This window comes from Astatotilapia calliptera, chromosome 3 (genome assembly GCF_964374335.1).
Source record: "Astatotilapia calliptera chromosome 3, fAstCal68.1, whole genome shotgun sequence".
NCBI classification, from domain to species: Eukaryota; Metazoa; Chordata; class Actinopteri; order Cichliformes; family Cichlidae; genus Astatotilapia; species Astatotilapia calliptera.
The window spans coordinates 5,124,714-5,146,978 of record NC_137424.1 but is presented as its reverse complement, the minus strand read 5'-3'; the positions used below and the strand labels follow the sequence as shown (position 1 = coordinate 5,146,978).

The following is a 22,265-nucleotide window of genomic DNA, read 5'->3' as shown; positions in this document are numbered from 1 at the left end:
GTATTGAACAAAGTGAGTACTGATTATCACTTAACAGTTGTATACACTTTTCAGACACCAGCACTCATAACTGTGGTTTTGGGGGTTATTTTGTTAGTGGATTTAGTTGATCACACCTGCTTTTTGTCAACAAGCATATGAATACAAATGTACTTACAGAGCTTTGTTGGAGGCTTTGACCACTGGCAGCAGCCTCAGAAGAGCCTCCTCTGAAGCAGAGTATTTCTTCAGGTCAAACACATCCAGATCTTCTTCTGATGACAGTAAGATGAAGACCAGAGCTGACCACTGAGCAGGAGACAGTTTATCTGTGGAGAGACGTCCTGATCTCAGGGACTGTTGGATCTCCTCCACTAGAGAACAATCATTCAGTTCATTCAGACAGTGGATCAGATTGATGCTTTTCTCTGCAGACAGATTCTTACTGAGCTTCTTCTTGATGTACTGGACTGTTTTCTTATTGGTCTGTGAGTTACTTCCTGTCTGTGTCAGCAGACCTCGTAGGAGAGTCTGATTGGTCTGCAGTGAAAGACCCAGGAGGAAGCGGAGGAACAAGTCCAGGTGTCCATTTGGACTCTGCAAGGCCTTGTCCACAGCACTCTGGTAGAAGTGTTTCTCTGCAGATTCTCCTGTTTCAGACTTCTGGGAGGTTGTTTGTTGTTGTTCCAGCAGATTGAGTCCAGAGTTGCTGAAGGTCAGATGGACATGAAGAGCAGCCAGAAACTCCTGAACACTCAGATGGATGAAGCAGAACACCTTGTCCTGGTACAGTCCTCTCTCCTCTTTAAAGATCTGTGTGAACACTCCTGAGTACACTGAGGCTGCTCTGATATCGATGCCACACTCTGTCAGGTCTGATTCATAGAAGATCAGGTTTCCTTTCTGCAGCTGATCAAAAGCCAGTTTCCCCAGAGACTCCATCATCTTCCTGCTCTCTGGACTCCAGTGTGGATCTGTCTCAGCTCCTCCATCAAACTTGACCTTCTTCACTTTGGCCTGAACCACCAGGAAGTGGATGTACATCTCAGTCAGGGTCTTGGGCAGCTGTCCTCCCTCTCTGGTTTCCAGCACATCCTCCAGAACTGTAGCAGTGATCCAGCAGAAGACTGGGATGTGGCACATGATGTGGAGGCTTCGTGATGTCTTGATGTGGGAGATGATCCTGCTGGCCTGCTCCTCATCTCTGAATCTCTTCCTGAAGTACTCCTCCTTCTGTGGGTCAGTGAACCCTCTGACCTCTGTCACCATGTCAACACAGTCAGGAGGGATCTGATTGGCTGCTGCAGGTCGTGTGGTTATCCAGAGGCGAGCAGAGGGAAGCAGTTTCCCCCTGATGAGGTTTATCAGCAGCACATCCACTGAGGTGGACTTTCTAGGGTCAGTTAGGATTGTAGTTTTGTGGAAGTCCAGAGGAAGTCGACACTCATCCAGACCATCAAAGATGAACACAACCTGGAAGTCTTCAAAGCTGCAGATTCCTGCTTCTTTGGTTTCAGTAAAGAAGTGATGAACAAGTCCCACCAAGCTGAACTTTTCCTCTTTCAGCACATTCAGCTCTCTGAAAGTGAATGGAAATATGAACTGGATGTCCTGGTTGGCTTTGTCTTCAGCCCAGTCCAGGGTGTGTTTCTGTGTTAAGACTGTTTTCCCAATGCCAGCCACTCCCTTTGTCAGCACTGTTCTGATTGGTTCATCTCTTCCAGGTGAGGCTTTAAAGATGTCTTCTTGTCTGATGGTTGTTTCTGGTCTGTCTGGTTTCCTGGATGCTGTTTCAATCTGTCTGACCTCATGTTCATCATTGACCTCTGCAGTCCCTCCCTCTGTGATGTAGAGCTCTGTGTAGATCTGATTCAGGAGGGTTGGGCTTCCTGCTTTAGCGATGCCCTCAAACACACACTGGAACTTCTTCTTCAGCTTAGACTTAAGTTTACGATGACAAACAGCAGCTGGAAGTTCTGAATAATAATAATAAAAATACAACTTTAACAATCATATTTTACAAAATGCTGATGACAATTTCTGACCCACTGAGAAATGACTGAACACACTGGTGTCACAAGTCTCTCATTTATCCAGCAGCTTAAATCTTTAGATAAATCCTCTTACGTCTCTGCAGACGGTCAGCCAGCTCCTCCTGCTTCATTCTCCTCAGGAAGTCCACTGTGATCTTCACAAATGCCTCTCTGCTGTTTCTCCTCTGCTCATCATCCTCCCTCTGAAACCCCAAGCACTGGGGCTTATTTGGATTCAGAGCCTTCTGGATCTTCTTCAGCTCGTTCTTCACAAAAGTGATGATGTTGTCCTCCAGCAGCTGGAACAGAATATTTATGAATGACCCACCACTCTGAACTTTAGTCCACACAACATCCACTTCTTTACGATCAAGGGGCATATCATCCACGAACTCTTTACCAATTATAGGTTTGACTTTATCTGATTAACTGAGACTTTGTCCACAACTCCATGATCCCAAAACGTTGATTCTGTTCATATGAATGCAGCGATTTCAGTGGGAGAAACATTTCACTGGTGTTCAGAGCTGAACTACCAACAGGTTGATGATCAAAGCCAGAAACTTGGAGATGTTTCAGGTGACTGAGTTGATCGTACAGACAACTGGTCTTAAAGGTTCACTCTGTTTACGCATACAGATCAGTATTTAAGGTTTGACTCTCATCATCCACTGGGGCACAAACTGGGCGTCATCAGGACACTACAACACAGAACAAACACCATCCCCACAGACACAGCAGCCAGCGAAGCAGAAGAACTTCACATCAAGAAGGTCCTGAGTAAATGTGAACGCTGGTTTGAGGGCGGAGTCAAGGAGGCCATTTATGTGAAAAGACCATCTCTGAATGGAGGAGGGGCCTAAGGGTACATTTGTCACCATCTTACAATGCTGTGATTGCAGCCATTCCCCAGCTCTCTGTGAACTGGACTCATGACCATTGATCAACAACCATTGATCAATGGTCCTGACAATATGCGTACCAATGATCAATGAACTGACCTCCCAGCCCATTGTTCCTTCAGTGGGCTGGTTTCAGTCATACAAATGTCCTGTTTATAAGATTGAAACCTGCAGTCAGCTGAGACTGAAGAAGTCACCTGATGATGATGAAACGTTTCTCCCACTGAAAACATCCAGATGAACAGAATCAAGCTTTTTGGGATTTACGTACCTGGATGATTGAGCATCAAGACACAACTCTGTGACTTTTCTCAGATGAATAAATCCTCTCCTCCAGCTTTGTTTACATCTACCAGCCCTGTGGCGCTGCCCAGGGACAATAATCTATGTGAGAGGTGGAAAGTCATACAGGTGTCTGCTCCTGCCTTCAGTTATTTTATCTACTGTGTGTCAACTGGCTGAACCTCCTCCAACTGTCTACTGTCTCCCTAAACTCAACAATGACTTAGTGATCTATCCATTCTCTGACCAAACACATCCTGCTGCAGGAGGTTAACATAGCAGCCAATGATGATCCCACTCACTGTGAACAACACATTTGGACCTGATTTGCTGCTCTGGTTTACACGTGAACTTCCACTGCTGCTGTCACCAACTTGAGAGGCTCTACAGAAAAACTGGACTTGTCCATAAAAATAATAAACTACATTACAAGGACAGCATTGCTCAATCAACTCTAATTACTACTGACATGTTATCTCTTCTAACTAAGGTACAGACACTCAAACTTGCTGCTTTCAGTGAGAAGTCAAATGTCTGAATATGAGCTGGAAGCTGCTGAGAGTCCTCCTCCTTCCCGTGGGGTTTACTTTCTCTACTACTTTCACTATAAACACGCCCCTTTCATGCACCTGCAGAGGGCCACCAGCAGATGGCGCTGTCTTAAACAAATCCACTTGGATAGTTAGCTGTAGATGACTTTATCAGTATGATTGTAGGACTTTGAGTTATTCTTTAGATTTATTTAAACTCTTATATTGTGCACAAGTGTTGAGCGACCCATAATTTCTCTGTACTTTTCATAAGAGCAGCCAGACTTTCAGCTAGTTTTTGTTTTTTAAGAGCTCAAAGTTATTGAAGAAACAGTTATTCAGCTTCATTCCCACTGATCTCGACTACAAACTGTTTCACTTTGGTTTTTGTTTAAAGCCTCGATGTTTAAAACGTTTCCCTGTGATCACATTTGCACCGTCTGATTTCAAAGTTTGTTTCTTTTGGTCGTTTAGTCCACAGAGTCCTTGGTGTTCTGAAAGGGACCTATAAATAAATGCATTATTATTAATAATAAAGTAGTTGTTGTACATGTACAGACCATAAATATGGAGTCCAGCTGTGTTTGATGCTGCTGGGCAGACTGACCACTGGGAACCTCTGAGCTCTGCTGGTCCACTCTGTGGAGGAACCATGAAGGATTAGATCAACACAGGATAAAGATCCAGGAGTTTCTGCTCAAATAACTTCATCTGAATCAAGTCTGTCAAGTTTTAAACTCTCAGATTGTGAACATATCAGTAATTTTCAGTCTGTTTTCATGGACGTCCTTTCAGTGGTGATGTCAGGGATGATTTTGAAGAAGCTCATCAAACTGAACCATCAGCAGATCACTGCTCCAAAACCAGAACATGATCCGAGTCTCCCTCCACCACCAGAACACCAGCTTTACTAACGTGGTAGATCAGTGTAGTACAGATCAATAACTGATGAGTCATTTGATCAAAATCACTGAGTGCTTCACGTCTGACCCTCTGATGCTTCTGTAGACATTTTGCATATTTAATGAATGTCTGACAGTTTTACATTCATTCTATGAACACAGTGGAAATGTTGTGTTATAGTCTCCATGTTGTTTCCAGCATCATAAATTCTTAAGTTCAGAAAATTAGATTCTTTCTTCACAGCTGAAAAACAACAACATTTATTCTCTATTGAAATCTGCATCGTCCACTCCAAAGGTCACAATCTGAAGGTAACATCTGGTTTTGTTCCCTGTGGTTAACTCTGAGCATCAGTATGGTGGGATTTATCCACTACATCCACACCACTGTGGTTCAGTGTTGTCCTGATGGAGTAACAGCAGCCAGTATGATCCAGGCTTTAGCTGCTGGGTCTCTGTGTGACCTCTCAGACTGTTTAACAGATCAGACACAAAGAGAATCAGAGCAGCTCTGTTCTTTAAAGACAAACATGAACCCACTCAGGTCACACTTTCCCCACAGATATGAGCATCACTGTCCTCAAACAGCAAATGACCAAGTCGAACATTTGGATCTTTTCTCTTTCATTGTTTTCTTTTTAATGAATCTTTGTAACAATCTGAGGATGTTTCAGGTCATATTTATCCAGGAAACACAAACATGTAAAGGAGTCATCACAGCTCTCTGACCTCGTTGCTCCAGGTTCACCACTGAAGTCTGGATTTCGACCTTTGGACCCGTCACTCCTCACAGACGGACAGCTGGACCCTGCAGACTGTGACCTCTGACCTCTGCAGACACAAACATGATTGAAGCAGCTGTGATCACACAGACTGCAGATAATGCAGCTGTTTCCTGTCAGTAACATCCTCTTAGATTAGAGTTCAGCTTTTTACAGGAAAACTGGACAAAACTGATTTTTGTTACAAACTCATTTTCATTTCCTCTCAGCTCACAAACACAGTCAGACAATCAACCAGAGTCAACACTGATTATAATGTCAGTGCAGAATTATTTCTGTTGCTCAGTGAGTTCAGCTCTCTGACCTCGTTGCTCCAGGTTCACCACTGAAGTCTGGATTATGACCTTTGGACCCGTCACTCCTCACAGACGGACAGCTGGACCCTGCAGACTCTGCTCTGTCCTCCTCTTCCTCCATCATCGTCTTCAGTCAGTCTGAGAGGTAAACCACAAACACTCAGTGAGTTCACATTAACAGGAGGAACTGAGTTACAGTCGCTGACCTCTGACCTGTCATGTGACCATGAAACCAGGTCAATATGTCTGTAGGTTCAGTCATCCAGGTCATGTGATCTAAGGAGCTTGGAGAGAAAAGAGACGTCTTTAAGTTTCTGGAAGACGTTTCATCTGAGAAGCTTCTTCAGCTCTAAAACCAAACGGTGGAGAGTCCCAGATATTTAAACCTGAGAGGGAAAGAAAGCATGTCGCTGACCCACCACTGATGTTATTTCAAGGAGGAAACTGAGAGCCTTTGCACCAGGAGCACAAACATCAGCTCCAGCAATGATCCACTGATGTGTTTTTATTCCATGTATGAATGTTGTTATTGACAGAGATGACGTTTGTGTGTCAGTGATGCAGTGACTGTTGTTGTTACCTGTACAGGCTGGTTAGACTCTATGAAACAGATCATACAGATCTCTGCATGTTAGAAGAGACTATTAAAGGTCATGAATGAGACAAAGGCAGGGAGGCGTCCTTTACAGCTAAACAGCAGAGTGAGAGAACAGCCAGCACCTCTACATTTATCACATTATACAGCACATGTATGATACTGACAGGGATGAGAAGAATTTAGTGATTCTGATCCCATCATTGATATTACTTATTGATTCTCAGTAGCTCTGCTCTGACAGTCACCACCATCACTGAGCAGCATATCAAAGACATTTGTGCACATTAACTGCATGTTGTGGCTCAAATGTTTGTGCATGTTGGAGGCATTTCCTCTTTGTTGTGATCAGTGTTGGTCATTACTCAAAACAGTCATTATTACACATATTACACAGAACACTTTGATTAAAAGTAATGGAGTACGTTACTTCATTACTCCTCATAACATTACTTTGATGTTAAAATGAACAAATGAGCATGTAACAACATAAAGCTGAGGTACAGCCCCACACACCAACACAGATCCTGATGAGGTCACGTGATGTTTCTCTGAGTGTTTATGAACACAAATCAAAGATGAAACAGCACAAAGACACTTCAAAGTGATTCTACTGTAGAAACATGAACAGGTAGAAACCTGCAGCCTGACTGCTCATCACTTTGTTACCTGTTCAAGTTCAGCAGCAGCAGCTCACTTTATCACGGTGCTGGTCTGGGGTCAGTGTTTACTCAGCTTTAACCTCACTCTGGGTTCTTGGCTAGCCTAGCTTTAGCTTAGTGTTAGCATGCTGTGTGCTAGCTCAGCGTCAGAGCTCTGCAGGTGTCTCGTGTGTAAATATTAATCACAGTGACAGTAAAGGAGGTAAAGGGCTGTGACGTCATCACGTACGCTGCGTCCTCTGTGGGCTCTGAGTGAACTCAAAGTACAAACTACAAGTACACAAACACGAACGTAGCTCAGAGTGGCGGACACACTCGGCCTCGTTGGTCCAGCTGTGAGTCCGTTACCGTGAACTATGGAGCGGCAGATTTGTGCTGAACTAAGCTGCACACAGCTGATGTTAGCCAGGAAACATTACACACTGACTTTAATGGAGAGACCGGAAATACAAACACACACAGTTTGTTGTGTGAAGAAATCAAACACGAGCTGAACAAACAGTAAAGTTCCTAAAGACAAACTGTTAAAGGAGGAAACAAAGCAAACTTACAGTTTCTTCACACACCAACAACAAGCTCCACTCCACACCTGGACACTAAACACGGACACACAGGTGAGCTGCTTCCTGGAAGGAGGCGGGGCTCCACCTGAAACTCAGCACAGGTGGGAGGGGCTCAGCTCTGTGTGTGCTGATGTGTTAACTTTAAAAATATGCCATCTGACTGCTCAGACTGAGTCAGAGTAAAGTTCACATGCTGACGTGTGGAGACATGAAACCTTGTTGTAGCTGCAGGTGTGAACACACTGATCCCAGATCAGCTCTGCTGTATTTGTAACATGAACATTTCTGCTGCAAAGCTTCAAATGTTCAGCATGTTTCTCTGTTTCCAGTCTATAGATCCAGTCACACTTTCTACCTTCACCTGTGCAGTAAAGACTGAGAGCAGAGCTGAAACCAAGCGTCCAATCAGTGAGCAGCATCAACACCTGAGCTTCATTCAGACTCTGTTATTGAAGATGTTGTTGGTACAAAGTTCATCTGCTGCTCACATGAATCCATGAAAGATTTATTTCACTGATGTTTCTTCAAAGCTCATTTCAACCTGTTGAAGTCATGAATGAAAGTGCAGACTGAGAGTGGATCACATGATGTTTGAGGTGTGTCATGTGACATGTTCAGTATTGTCACACATGTCTAGATTGTCCCTGATATCATAACTGCTCAAACACTGATGATTATATTTGAAGAATTATTCCTGATGGCAGCAAAGTTTGAATGGAGCTCTCTGTCTGTGCTGATTTGTCGCCCTCTGGAGGTCAAAGCACAAACTGCATGATGTCACTGTAACCACCACAGTGACAGGAAGTGTTTTTATGACTGAAACACTGAAATGATGCTAACGGCTGTCGTTAGGCTCACTGACAGCAGTGCTGATGTGTTCATGTCAAACACTGGCTCAGGTCAGACTCCTTCATCCTTCTCCAGCGTGAGGCCGCCCTCAGACCCACAGGAGCTCTGACCTTTGACCTCCTGACCCTAACCATTTTAGTCTTGTTGCATCTTTAAATGCAAATCCTGTGAAATGGTCAGGGGCGGCTCTAGAGAAATTTTCTTAGGGTGGCAAAATCAAAGCCTTTTCCCCCCAAACACATATGCAGGTGGTTACATGTGGTTAAAATGATTCAAATGCAGTAAGTATGCACGTTTTTCATATAAATATAGTCTATAACTTAATTATTGTCTGTACCCACATGATTACACACTTTAGTTACATGAAACATGTGAGTTTTGATGTTATGTACTGTACAGCCTGTATATTAAATACATATGTAGCCCAATAAGTATAAACTCCAGAAAGCTACACAACATGGGGCGCTTCATTTACAAACACAAGTCTAACTTAAGTTTCACTGTTTTTGTTAGAAAACAGTCACATTGTTGCAGCTTAAATGACACAAAATGTCAGAAATCTGCACTGTCATGAACAAACATGTAAACCTCATTTTTCATGATTTGTTGGATTCACCCTCTGAGGTCTGAAACACAACCGGACATTTGTGACTCCTTTGAGTTTACGTTTGTATTTCACCCTCAGATTGTTTCATTTTATTTTTTCCTCCTCTTGCTTTGTTTGGTATCTTTTCAGCTCAACTGAATTTAGTTGTTTTTTCACTGACATACTGCATTAGTATTACTATTACTATTAATGTAACTATTACTGATCTGAAATCACACAAAGAACCTAAAATCCTAGCAGTATTTTTTACTGTAAAAAAACCACAGACGTGTTGGGTAAATGTTTATAACTTGAAATGCAAATATAAATTGTACATTTTGTAAACAGATACAACTATTTATCTAAAAATGCAGCCAATACACCTGCTGTTTTTTCATTTTCTACAACCATTTAAAATAGCACTCACCTTCCTTCATTTCCACAGTGTAACATCCACCCACCTGTGTAAAATCAGAAATTCCCATGGTGTTGTTCAAAATGTGCTCTGGCACAATCATAAGCATCACTTGCTACTGAAAACAACAAGAAAGCCGTCCTGCTATGGGCTGAACCATTTGTTAATGTGGAGGGGGGGGACACTATGGAATATATCCAGTTCTAGCATTTATATTCACTGCTGCCTGTAACTACGCTCAAACTGTTAAACTTATTTTAATAAACAACACTGTCATATGCAAAACTGGGGTGGCACTTGGGGTGGCAAGGGATCATTTTAGGGTGGCACTTGCCACCCCATGCCACCCTTCTAGATCCGCCCCTGCTGATGAAGCCAACAGGTTCGCTTCATTTGCAAAAAGCAGATATGAGTTTCTGAGGCCACAGTCTTCTGTGGCAGAAGGGGAATCAGGGGAAGCCCTGGAGGAGTCCACCACCCACCAGAAACAGGTCTGAGCTCTCACTGCAGTGGTAAAGGGGCTACACAGCCCACATGAGGCTGAGGGATGCAGCCTTCTGTCAGACTGTCACTAACACAGAGAAACACCCGTGTACACTCATACTCATGGGCACATACACCAATCAACCTAACCCCACTAACTGCTCGTCTTTGGACTGTGGGAGCCAGAGAACCCAGAGAGGACCCAGACATGGGGAGAGCATGCAAACAGCTTAGATGTTGGATTTGAACCCAGAACCTTCTTGCTGTCAGGAAACAGTGCCAACCACTTTTCCACTGTGCTGCCTGTTTGACTCTGATACACCCATTTTTGAGCTCTTAAAAACAGCCCTCCACACAACAGGGACAAACCATAAAGGACTTTGTGGCTTGTAGCAACCAAAGAAAGTTTAAGGTGCAAAATAAAGAGGTTGAAAGGAAAGTAATAAAGGAAACATGTAATTATAACAGTAATGTTGGCTGTGTATCACGTGTGGCATGTCATTGTGGGGCTGGCCTCTGTTGGGATTGAGAATATGTGATGGCGGGGGCAGGGTTGGTTACTGGGGTTTATCCTGATCTCCTGTTTAGTGGAACTGTGCTCCTTTGAATCCACAGCACTAACCTGGCACACACACATAAAATGCATCATTGCTACAGAGCACAGCAGGACTCATTATGAGTGGTGGGGCAGGCTGGATGGTGTTGAGGAGTCGTATCGCAGTGACATTGGCTCCCCTGCTTCACTCTCTCCTGCCCCACTAATGCAACTCACTAATCCCTCTGTCCCCTTTAGGTGGGGCTCACGCTGACAAGATAAAATAAGCTGCACGACTGGTGGGTGGGGGCTGTGCTGTCAGCCCCCCTGGGTCTGCTCCTCTGTGATCCTCAGTGGGCCAGTATGCCTCTCCTGGTAGCTCCATGGGGGATGGTGTAGTGGGTTGGTGGGTGCCATGGCGACTATGTGCGGACTTCACATTTTTGTCTGCTGTGACAGCTCCTTGATCTGGGCGGGGCCAGTGGGGTGTGGGTAGGTCCTTTGTGGGGCTTTGGACGTTGCCTGAATATTGTCAGGCAGCTGGGTGCTGTGCCTCGACCCTTTCTTCCTTTGCATTTGTGGTTTGGTGCCATAAATGCACAACATAGAAGAGCCACCTCGACGGGACAACACTCAGCGGTTCATCTGTCTCTCTTCCACAGCATGTCTTTATCCTGTCTTCCTTCTCTCACCCCAACCAATCACAGCAGATGGCCCCGCCCCTCCCTGAGCCTGGTTCTGCTGGAGGTTTCTTCCTGTTAAAAGGGAGTTTTTTCTTCCCACTGTCACCAAAGTGCTGCTCATAGGGGGTCATATTGTTGGGTTTTTCTCTGTATGTATTATTGTACGAGCTACCTTACAGTATAAAGCACCTTGAGACGACTGCTGTTGTGATTTGGTGCTGTGTAAATAAAACTGAATTGAATTAAGAAACAACTCTTAGATTCCTCACATGATTCTCCTGTATTCCTACGGGACGCCAAGGTAATATAACATGGAAGTGTGTCGCAGTGCCTGGTGGCCACATGTTACCCATAAACTGTCAACCTGACCGTACTGTAGCTACGTCCAAAGACTAGTTAAAGATTAAAGCTTTTTGGGGGGTTAAATCTGACATAAATAAAGAAAGAATAACATTAAAGTCGATTCTTTTGATCACTGTAGTTCTACTTTGAGGATATGACGTGTAAAAACCCTCAGTCGTGGCTGGTGGATCTCACATTCCTGGTCTTTGTAATTCCAGTTCAATGAAGCCTCATTTTCACCTTTTTCCAGATAAATTTTCCCAACTGTTCTAATGTCCATGCTGTGGCATTGTCCCATCATTTGTATTTCCTGTTAATGGATTTTTAATATGGTCTGGGAAATTACTATATATGAGTAACTTCCTGTTGTATTGCAGCTTAAGGCCATTGTCACTGAAATAAAGCCCAAGTTGTAATAGTTTGCATCCAGAACGAGGAAAACGAAGAAACCCAAACACTGCTCAGTGGATGAGTCCGTCCTGGAATAAATACCAGGACAAAACTAAAAAGAAGAGCTTGTTTCCTCGAAGCAACAACAGAAAGCTCTTTGTCTCTACAGATGTTTCTGGGAAACACGTTAACAATATTTAAACATTTGTTCTTAATAAACGTTTTTACTTAATGATGCTTTATGATATTTCTATCTGACCTAATGCAGCAGCGTATCCACATGAACTCTGCAGTGTTTCTACCCAGAGGCCACCGTGGTCCTTCTTTACTAATGCTGAGGGTTTTCTCCCAGCCGTGATAGCCTTTGACAGGTAAACTGAGTCATTCCAGCCCAGTGCAAAAAATAACCTCCCTGTCTGCTCTTAACTTCACGCATCGATGCTAAAACGTTGCATAACTGAACCTGCAGACTGTGATCCTGTAGCTGTCGAGGAGAGGGCTTGATGCCGTCCATCTTCTGCTCAATTAACAACGCCTGCAACCTTTTGAGCCTTGGTCCTGCTACAGTCACAAATATAACATCATCACTCTTTATTTGATCCACTACACTGCTGTCATTTCTCTGTTATGGCCCCACAAGGTCACTGAATTCTGTCATTCTTCTCCAATCCATGGTTTTCAGTCACTGGTGGGCAACATTACTCTACCACGACTGCAAACAGTGGACAGTTGGTAGGTAGTCCTGCAGGACGCCTGTCTCGAGCCAAGGCTACTTGGAACATCTCTCCATGGAGGAACAATGAAGACATGAAGAGAAACTATAAATCTTTGGGACTTGTGCTCCAACAGCTTTGTTTAAAGGCCTGAAAGTGGCGACGTCTCTCCCAGAGCTCCAGCTCAGTGACATCTATGTGTGCCTTGTATGCTTCAGCTGACGCTGCTGCCAGGATGAAAGCTGTCAAACCGAGCACAGCTACATGTTCCACCTGGATGGGTAAATAATGTGTTTGAGGTGAGAACAATCAGGAAAGCTCGCCAGCGGCTTTACTTCCTGAGGAGGCTGAGGAAGTTTGGCATGAACGCCAACATCACCTCAAATTTCTACAGGTGTGCAGTCGAGAGCTTGCTGACGAGCTGCATCACAGTTTGGTACGAAGCTGCTCTGCCAGCAGCCGTAAATCACTACAGAGGGTGAAGGCAGCAGAGCACATCACTGGCACGAGGCTTCCTGCCATTCAGGACATTTATCTCCAGCGGTGCCTCCATAAAGCACACAGCATCATCAAGGACCACAGCCACCCAGCACATCAGCTGTTCTCCTTGTTACCATCGTTACAGGAGTCTGTCTGCTCGGACTACAAGACTCAAAAACTGTTTCTACCACCAAGCCGTACGACACCTCAACCACAACACTTAAACACACACAACACAGCACTCAGAAGCTACCTGCAGCTTCACAAGTACTCTGTTTAATCTGCACTGGTCACTCCACTTTATTGTCATTGATATTTATATTTAAAAGTGCAATACTGAAATTTTCTGCTGCTCATTCCTGTGCAATGTCCCATCTGCCCTCCCGTCATATTTCTCTTCAAGATTTTCTTATTTAATCACTAGTGTACATATATTTATAGATACAAATATATTTAGTCATCTTTTCTCTTTTACCATGTCTCTCTAATATTTGCTCCTTACTATTTTTCTATTTTCTTTATTATTTTATTTTATTATATTTTCTCCTACTGTATCAAGCTGCCGAGTGACTGCTGCTCGTCAAACACATTTCATTGCAATGTTGACCCTGTGCTAACTTGCATATGACAAATAAAACTGAAAACTGAAAAGAAGAAACTGGTCGTTGTTAAAGGAAAGGTAATCTCCACATAAGCAGCTTAGATGACCTTCCACGTGTAAATCTTACAATGTGTTGACTTGGACATGAACAGTGTAGGACCAGAAAAGTCCCAGCAGTGTTAATTTGTCACATTAATGTAAAATGAAGTATTTTTCTGATGTTGGGTTAATCGTTCCTACAGTTTAAATGAGCCGTCACTGATGTTCACATGTGGCAGCCATACTCTACGGCTTCTGTAAATAAACACTGATTACTGAATCCAGTTTTGGCTACATTAAACTCAAAGACGTTCAAAGGATGGCTGGAAAGCTACAGACTGCAGTACTGTTTGGCACCAGTAGCAAAGTATGTCTGTTGTGGAGTTGTAGACATGTAACTTGAACATGTTTGTAACTTTTTACTAGCATTTTGTTTACTATGTTTCAGATCTATGGCACTAAATGGGGGACTGACCACGTTTTTGACCTTGACTGGACTTACTGGGTCCAGTAAAGATATCATAGCCAAAGGTGGCTCTGCTTCCAGTTCTGGCTTATAGGAAGATCTCTGAAGGTTGGGTGTAATCCTCTCCTGACTTTGGATCACTCTCTTAGATCTAAACCTCCAGCTCTGGACTCGCCATCCTCAAAGACTGCTCCATAAGAACACAGGCATGTGTGAACAGCCCACTCCTCCTTTGGTCAATGGCACACACTTTTAGACGATGTGTATTCAGCATCTGGCAAGAGTGGAATCAACTGGGGCTCTTTCTAAATTGGCGTCACCATTGATTGTGGTGGTGGCAGCAGCTCATTCTGCTGGCTCTGTGTAACAGGGTCATAAATCACATTGTTATAATGTGTTCTAAACCCCCAAACTGCTCCTTTTATACCTGACTTTTAGGACCTCCAAGCCTGTAGTTGTGTTCATTATCAGTTAGAGCCCCTCCTCGTTCTTTTCTTCTTCTTCGGTGCAATCCTATAAATACAGTGTACCCCTTTTGCCTCTCCCCTTTTCTACAATCCCCCTGTGGGAGAGGTGGGTGTCATTTCTTTCCAACACTTTAAAACACACATATAATGCATATTTAGCCACCTGGATGTTTCTGGTTGCAATTTTAGTTCGATTATTGTCATTATTAAGCCTGTTTTTGTTAGATGTTATAAGTGTGTCGTATGTGTGTATCATAAATGTGTTTTAGGCGCCATAAATGCTAGCATGAATATATACTCCTTGCTAGCTTGGGAGCTGTGGTGGGTTGAACTAACCCTCTTCCCCACTGTTTGTATTTGGTCGTAGGAGCTGGAGTGGGCAAATTATTTACTGGGAGGTCTTTCTTTCTTTTACCTTTTTTATCAGACACAACGCAGAATCACACCGGTTACATCTGCAGCTCATCCATCACCTGTTCTTCCCATCACTTAATGTTTTTGCTGCAAGACGTTGGAGTGAGTGCCATCTATTTTGCTGTTGTTTGGAGGCATTTTAGTTCAGTGAGAGACAGGAGGTCACGCAACAAACTGCTCAAACGAGTGGAAGCCGCTGCCCTCTGCTCGTCAGCTGGGAAACCTGGATCTCCCTTGTTGTGTTAACAGACCTCTCTGCATTGAATCATACCTGTTATTAACCTCTGTCTCTCTTCCACAGCATGTCTTTATCCTGTTTTTCTTCTCTCACCCCAACCAATCACAGCAGATGGCCCCGCCCCTCCCTGAGCCTGGTTCTGTCGGAGGTTTCTTCCTGTTAAAAGGGAGTTTTTCCTTCCCACTGTCGCCAAAGTGCTGCTCATAGGGGGTCATATGATTGTTGGGTTTTTCTCTGTATCTATGAAGCGCCTTGAGGCGACTTTTGTTGTGATTTGGCGCTATATAAATAAAATTGAATTGTCAGGGTCAAAGTTCAGAGGTAAGTTTGTTTAGCAAATGAATGACAATAAATCATACATGTTTGCTGATTCACAGATTGACAGCCCGGAGGAACAGGGCTGTGTCGTTCCTGTGATGTGATTCAGCTTTATTTTAGTATTCATTTATTTTATTAGCTTTATTTCAGCCACTCAAACAAAACAACATTATATTAAAACAGAATGCAGGTCTCATCCAACCATAGTTAAATATGTGCCAACTGAATCAGTACGTTTCATGTAGAAATATGTGTGGCAACCTTTTGTTGCAGCAATGATCTCAAAACACGGGGGGGGGGGGGGGGGGGGGGGCTAAGATGAATGTCTGCTGTGAGGACAGGGGGTGTGCGTGTGCTCAAGTCACGTGACACGTCATTTACGCAACATTTGGTCGATTTCAAAGTTACAGTGAGATAAAATCATGTTATGGATTGCACTCAGTATATTGTGCCGACATGGTGAGATTGTGTCTGTCGAGCCGAGGAGAGCGTCGCAGTGCCAAAAGCTGTAAAATGAACTATCAGGCTGGAGTGTGCTGCCACAGCACAGAGCAGTCACAGAGTCCTGCAGGCAGAAGAGGAGTGATCGTGTTAGCCACCTTACAAAACAAAAAGACATGAAGTGAAAAGCAGAGCGCAGAGTGAGGCAGAAGAAGACAGACTGGGCCAAGTCCTGCATGTGCGAGAGCGAGCGAGACCCGGGACAACGTCATCCGCCTCGCCTGGACTAGTCCCCCGGCCGGAGGAGGGACAGTGGCTGCACTGTGCAGCCGAAGACTCACTTTGATCGCACAGGAGACGAGCGACGCAACCGGTCCACCGTCCATGCAAACTGCGCCAGGCAGCGTATTGCACGCTGGAGGACACCGAGGAAAGTCACAGTAGGAGCGGCGCTTAGTGAGAGGTGATGTCGGGGGGACATGGCTTCTTCTCCGGTCACCCCAGCATCGCTTGAAGGAGAAACACCTTCACCCACCGGGAACGAGGAGCCCGCGACCACCCGACAGGTACGACACGCCTCCGAGACCCTCTGCGCGCCCGGTAACGTTGTAACGTTTTACCGAAGTTCATTCGCAAACACACCAGTTTAAGATGGACCCGAGAATCAGCACACGGGAGCACTGGTGTCTGACTCAGCAGAAACGGCGCGACGTGCGTGTAATGCTTCGTATTTGATAACGATGGAATAATTCTTTAAAATAAGCACACAGATAAACACTGGTGGGTGGAAAAGCTCGTGTTTTGGTGAAATGAGTCCCGCCTAGTCCGGTCTACACCTCATTCAGCAAACATCTGAGTCACCCTGAGACGCCAGTGCGCGTCCTTGTGATGCAAAAAGCCGTAAGTGACACGCTGTTTACACGCAGGAGCAGTTTAACACATGCAGGTTGTGCCAGTAGGCGTTTCCTTCAATGTGACACCAAACGTGTAAATCAGTGCTGGGAGCGGATGTTGGACCTGATCAGTCTTAATCTGACAAACTGTAGTTCCTGCTCTGTTTCTAATTCAGCCCCATGACAGACAACCAGCATGTTCTCCTGTCACGTGTTATTGACACGCACATATTTAGTCCGTGTGTGGGATGTTAAAGGTGAGTTTGTTCAGGGCACGATCAGACTGAGGCCATTTCAACAGGTGCAAGGAAGTGTTAGTGTGGTTACTACGGCAGCACTGATGCCCTGATGAGTGCACATGGCTGGAATGAAAAGTCAATGCTATGTATAGCATGAACTACTTGTTGTCTAAGGCGGTGCAGAGAGTGAGCAGGAAATATCTGAGGTTGGATATTTCAGTACATACAGAGCTGTGCAGAGACATTAGGATCTTAAACTATTGTCTGTATCTGGCAAAGCGAGAATCTGAGCCTTGTGTACAAACTGTCTGGTGTTTGTTCTGGCAGGAATATGAAACTACTGTGCACAGCATGCTTATTAAGATGGCCCAGGACCAGGTCATCTTGCAGGATGGTAGTGTTACATCGAGAAGGTTCCTCTTTAATTGTTGGATTTCTGTGTGAGTTTTCTCCCTGTGCCTCTGTGGCCTCTCCCCACAGTATCCGTGTTTGTGTTTAAAGTGTTTAAAGTACAGCACTAGATGATCGTATGGGTGAATGTGACTTGTTGTAAAGCACTTTGAGTTGTTGTCTATATAAAGTCTAAATGGAAATCCACTTATGTGCAGAGGACCAGAAGATCCAGCGCATCGAAATAAAAAGTTCTTTGCTTAAACAATGAATTGTGCGATAAAATATTAATTTACAAATTCATTTTTAAGTTATTTTATTTATTCAATACAAAAGTAATTTATTATCTAGTAATTTAATTGAAAATAAAAATATTTATAAATCAGTATTTGAAAATAAATAATTATTCCATTAATAAATACTTCAAATCAGAAAAAAAAGAAATAAAATCTCAATAAAAACCTCACATCAAAAATCCTTTTCCTGTGTCGTCTCATGTCCAACATCTGTGTAGGCAGAGTGTAAACACAGAGGCTGAATGGCCTTTGGTATAGGTGCAAAGCTAAGACTGTCTAACCAATGACAGAGCTCCTTACCTCGCACCGGCTAATTTGCATTGCTCCGGGATTTTGGAAATTTATCCATGTATTCATTATGATGTGGTTCAGCATCATAATGCTGAACCACAGAAACACACACACACACACACACACACACACACACATATATATATGTATATATATTAGGGGTGCAATGATATTCGTATCAATATTGAACCGTTCGATACAGTGCTTTCGGTTCGGTACGCATATGTATCGAACAATACAAAATTTTTAATTTATTTTATCAACTTTCCTTCTGCAGATGCTGTCTGTGTTGAGCGCTCAGTGGATCTGTGTTCGACTACTCCGCCTAGACTGCACTGTCGAGCACAGATCCACTGAGCGCAGCGCAAGCTAGCAGACAGAAGCTAAGCTCGTTGCAACATGGCAAACTGAACCTCCCCCACTAGTGATGGCCAAATGAAGCTTTCCGAAGCACTGAAGCTTGTATTGAAAAACGGTTCATTACTCGAAGCTTTTCAACACAGTCCTCTCCGGTGACATCTGGTGGTGAAAACTTTGAAGAGCAGCTTGAATCTGCAAAATAAAACGGACTGCTCAATCATCACTGCTCACTCAAGAGTGGAGTTCTCTCTGATATTGGGCCACCGTTCCGTTGCTTTGAACATGTAATTGGTTTTGTTTTCTCGATTGGGGGGTTGAAAAAAATGTAATGCGTATCTGCGTAATACATTTTGATCAATAAACTTTCCCTATTTAAACATGCACTATGGTGTGGCCTTTCTTTGCTCATAACTCCTTGATGTTGGTAAATACAATAAGTGAGCAATATATATAATATACATATGAGACTGCACAGCACATTATGGAGTATGCCCCTGCTGTGGAGTCCTGCCTCCATCTACTTGTCATTTAATCACTGGACAGCTGGACAGGTTCATACAAAATATTAGATTAGACCAATTGTCCTATACATATTTTTGACCTAGGGGTGGGATTGATTGTGAACTGGAAAGGGAAAATGCTTAGGGAGCTGAGTATGGCTGCATCGTCACTGATTTGTAGAATCATTTTGATTCGATACAGGATCCGATTCAATTTGATTGGAATCTGGAAAGTTTTGCCTCAGTCAGAAATATTACAATTCTGATCATTTAACAGTATATATCCATAATTTCGTATCTATTAAAAGAAAGCTGACACACGTGAGACTTAATTAGAGATGTAAACAGAGAGTTATGAAACCTGCAGCTGCAGAAGCCAGCGAAAAAAAAAGAGGCAAACACAGCGCGGACCCGACGACACATCAAAATCTGATTCTGACACGTCTGTGTTCACGTTTGTATGCAGAATCCGTAAACCTGCTCCCAGTTACTGTTTTAGCTGCATGGTGTTTGACGACATGTTGTGAGGTTTAACCTGAGATGCTGGCGTTTCAGGCATGATAACGTTAATTTACAAATCGACACGGGATTTTAATGAATCAATATCACTTTATTCAATTTAGCATGGATTGTAATCAGAAAAGCGATAATCAAAACCCACCCCTAATCAAGAACTTGCAAAGTAAAAACATGATCTATGTAAGGTAGCCCTTTTGTTATTTACATCTAAAAAGAGGATTAGTGTTACTGTGCGCTGGCTGAGTCTGTTTCTTTTCTTAGAAATAGTTTCTCCTGCCCTGGAGAAAATCCACTTGCATGGAACAGAAGAGGCTGTGGAGTGCAGGAACCACACTGCAAGCTGGTAGATATGCAGGTATTCCTGGGTCCTGCAGACTATCACCTAAAAACAATAAACAAAATGATTTTCTAAACTGTAGCAATGTAATGTACGTATAGTGTCAAATACATTTTTGTAGTCTTCATTAGCTTTAATTCACATGGAAGTGTTCCTGAAGTCATATGCTGTAATGATATTTACATTATGAAAACATGATTTTGGACATTTCAGGTTTTTCACTTCGGCAGATAAAATAAATTGAGCAAAATCAACTCAAAATATTCCCACACGCCAGAACGTCCTCTCTTCCTCGCTGGCTCCATATCTGTCAGTGGAATGATCACCTCTTCGCTCTCTGTCACCATCAACACACTCCACGAATCCCGTGGATGATTCACTTCCTCATATCCGTTTGAATCAGGTACCGAAGCAGTTACGTGCGTAATGAAGCTTCGGACGTCACTGGTCACGTGACTTTTGCCAAACGAAGCAAGCCTCGACACAGTGCTTCTGAACCAGTGTGTTGTTTTTTTCGACACATGCTCCGGAGCGTCAGCTTCAAGCGGGCCATCACTATCCCCCACCCTCATTCAGATCTGGCCTTTGGAACTATTTTGGTCTTCATGTGACGTATGACCCTGAAGGTAAGCGCGTCATGGACTAAAGTAAAACAGTATGTTGGATGTGCCACGCAATGCTCAATTGGTTGGTTTTGAATCAGATAGGACGACAGATTTCAGGTGGCCCTGTGTCTTTCTCTATTACATTTGCCACTGTGTAACTCAAAGTTATTTAAGGACTAGTTTATTTCAATGGATGAGTTTACTGACTGACGCGCAGAAGAAATAGTTCTTTATGGAGCCTAGATGGTGTGAATGATGAGACCAAAGACTGCAATATCTTGTACCAAAAATATATTGAATAAATGGAGGAAAGGGGAAATGGAACAAAATAATTAACACAACACACAACATAAATGCCCACAATTAAATAATAAATCAATGCTGTGATCTTTCTGTGCAAAAGTCCTTTTTGGTCCTCTTCTTTTTAAAGTTCACTTTTAAGGTATTCCTCCTTAGAGTCCAGCTTCATACAAATGGGGAAATATGTCCGTAATCCAAAGACGGCTAAGTGGGGGAAAGAGGGGAAACAAAGAATGGTCCTACCGGCTCGCCACTTCAATATGAAGAAGATTAATTCAAAGGGAGGGAACAAAACCTGACCTGTAGGTCAGAAAAACGTCCATTAGCACATCAAGTTCGATTCAGTTTACTGGTAAACAAATATTTTTCTGCAAGCCTATGTAACAATGCAAATCATCATCAACCAATGTACAACAGTTAAATTATTAATCATCTTGGCTACGTAGCTTAATCTATACATTCCAGTAGCGTTCGCTACAAACAATACAAAAACAACAATAAAGGAAAACAGCTGTCTAACAGACAGCATAGCCGAATTCAAGGCAACACATAACAATAATCATTCAATCGCACTTTGTTTCAAAGTAAGCCCATTAAAGTGCTTAAGTAAATAAAAGTGTTCAAAAACAGCGGTTTTTGAGCCGGAGTTCTGCTCGCGGTGGGAACGCCGCCGCAAAAAGCCACTTTTTAATCGCGAAAACGATCGACTGGTTACTGACAACCAAAAGGTTGTTTTTGGTAGATATTAAAGATCATGGGTGGGCGGGGCAAATGGAGCAGTTTTCTACAGTCGAGTAAAATTCCAGGAAAGAGCTGGGTGTGGCTTTCCTTTAAATCACATGATCAACAGCTTTAAGATGGAGGCAACTCGCTCAGTGTTTCCTGTTTCATTCTTAGACTGTGGCGATGGTAAGTAGCAGCTTTTCACTTGTTACCTGGCATCTTTTCAGCCACCAATGATAGTCATTGTATGTTATCAACATTTCACTAACTATGTTTTCTCTCATGTTTAAAATAGGCCGACCAAGAGCAAAATAGGTATGTCTGCAGACTCTGCTGTAGCCAAAGTTATCAGATCTCCTGTGTCTTTAAATCCCTAACTGCTCGATCATTATCATTTTAGAAGACAACAATTTCTCAAAGGAGGTTCAAAACTAATGCCTACAAGATTACCAAGAGGATGGTTCGGGGCTCTTACATGACTCCGGGAAGTCAACACTTGGTGGATGAGGTGTGTTACCTTTGACACTTTTAAGACAGTCCTGTTTATCACTACTAACAATAAGCAAATATGTTTTCACTCAACAGATCCTTCACAGCATGTTGTTTCTGGGCAAAATCAACAACATCCCCTTTTCTCCAGAAGAAATCTTCCCTAATCCTTTTGTTTTGGGTTCTTTAATGAGAAGATATCCCAGGCCTTTTAAGTTGTATTCGACTCAGCTTCCCAGGCGAAGTCCCTTCTCCTGTGTGCTCGACATGGTAAGATAACTCTTCTCACATTTTCAGTCAATCTGACAAACTTCCAGTTTTTAGGAAAGTATAATGC

At 43.3% G+C, this 22,265-nt stretch overlaps 1 protein-coding gene across 1 annotated transcript in view; it reads right to left on the bottom strand.

Moving 5' to 3' along the window:
* Positions 1 to 22,265, bottom strand: part of LOC145419314 (uncharacterized) — a 42,790-nt gene that overhangs the window by 16,640 nt on the left and 3,885 nt on the right. The window contains exons 3-6 of the mRNA XM_080299655.1: positions 16,328 to 16,575; positions 4,287 to 4,365; positions 2,107 to 2,311; positions 158 to 1,955 (exon numbers count right to left, since the gene is read on the bottom strand). Of these exons, the coding sequence (XP_080155781.1) occupies positions 158 to 1,955; positions 2,107 to 2,311; positions 4,287 to 4,365; positions 16,328 to 16,575 (2,330 nt within the window). The remainder of the gene's footprint in view (positions 1 to 157; positions 1,956 to 2,106; positions 2,312 to 4,286; positions 4,366 to 16,327; positions 16,576 to 22,265) is intronic.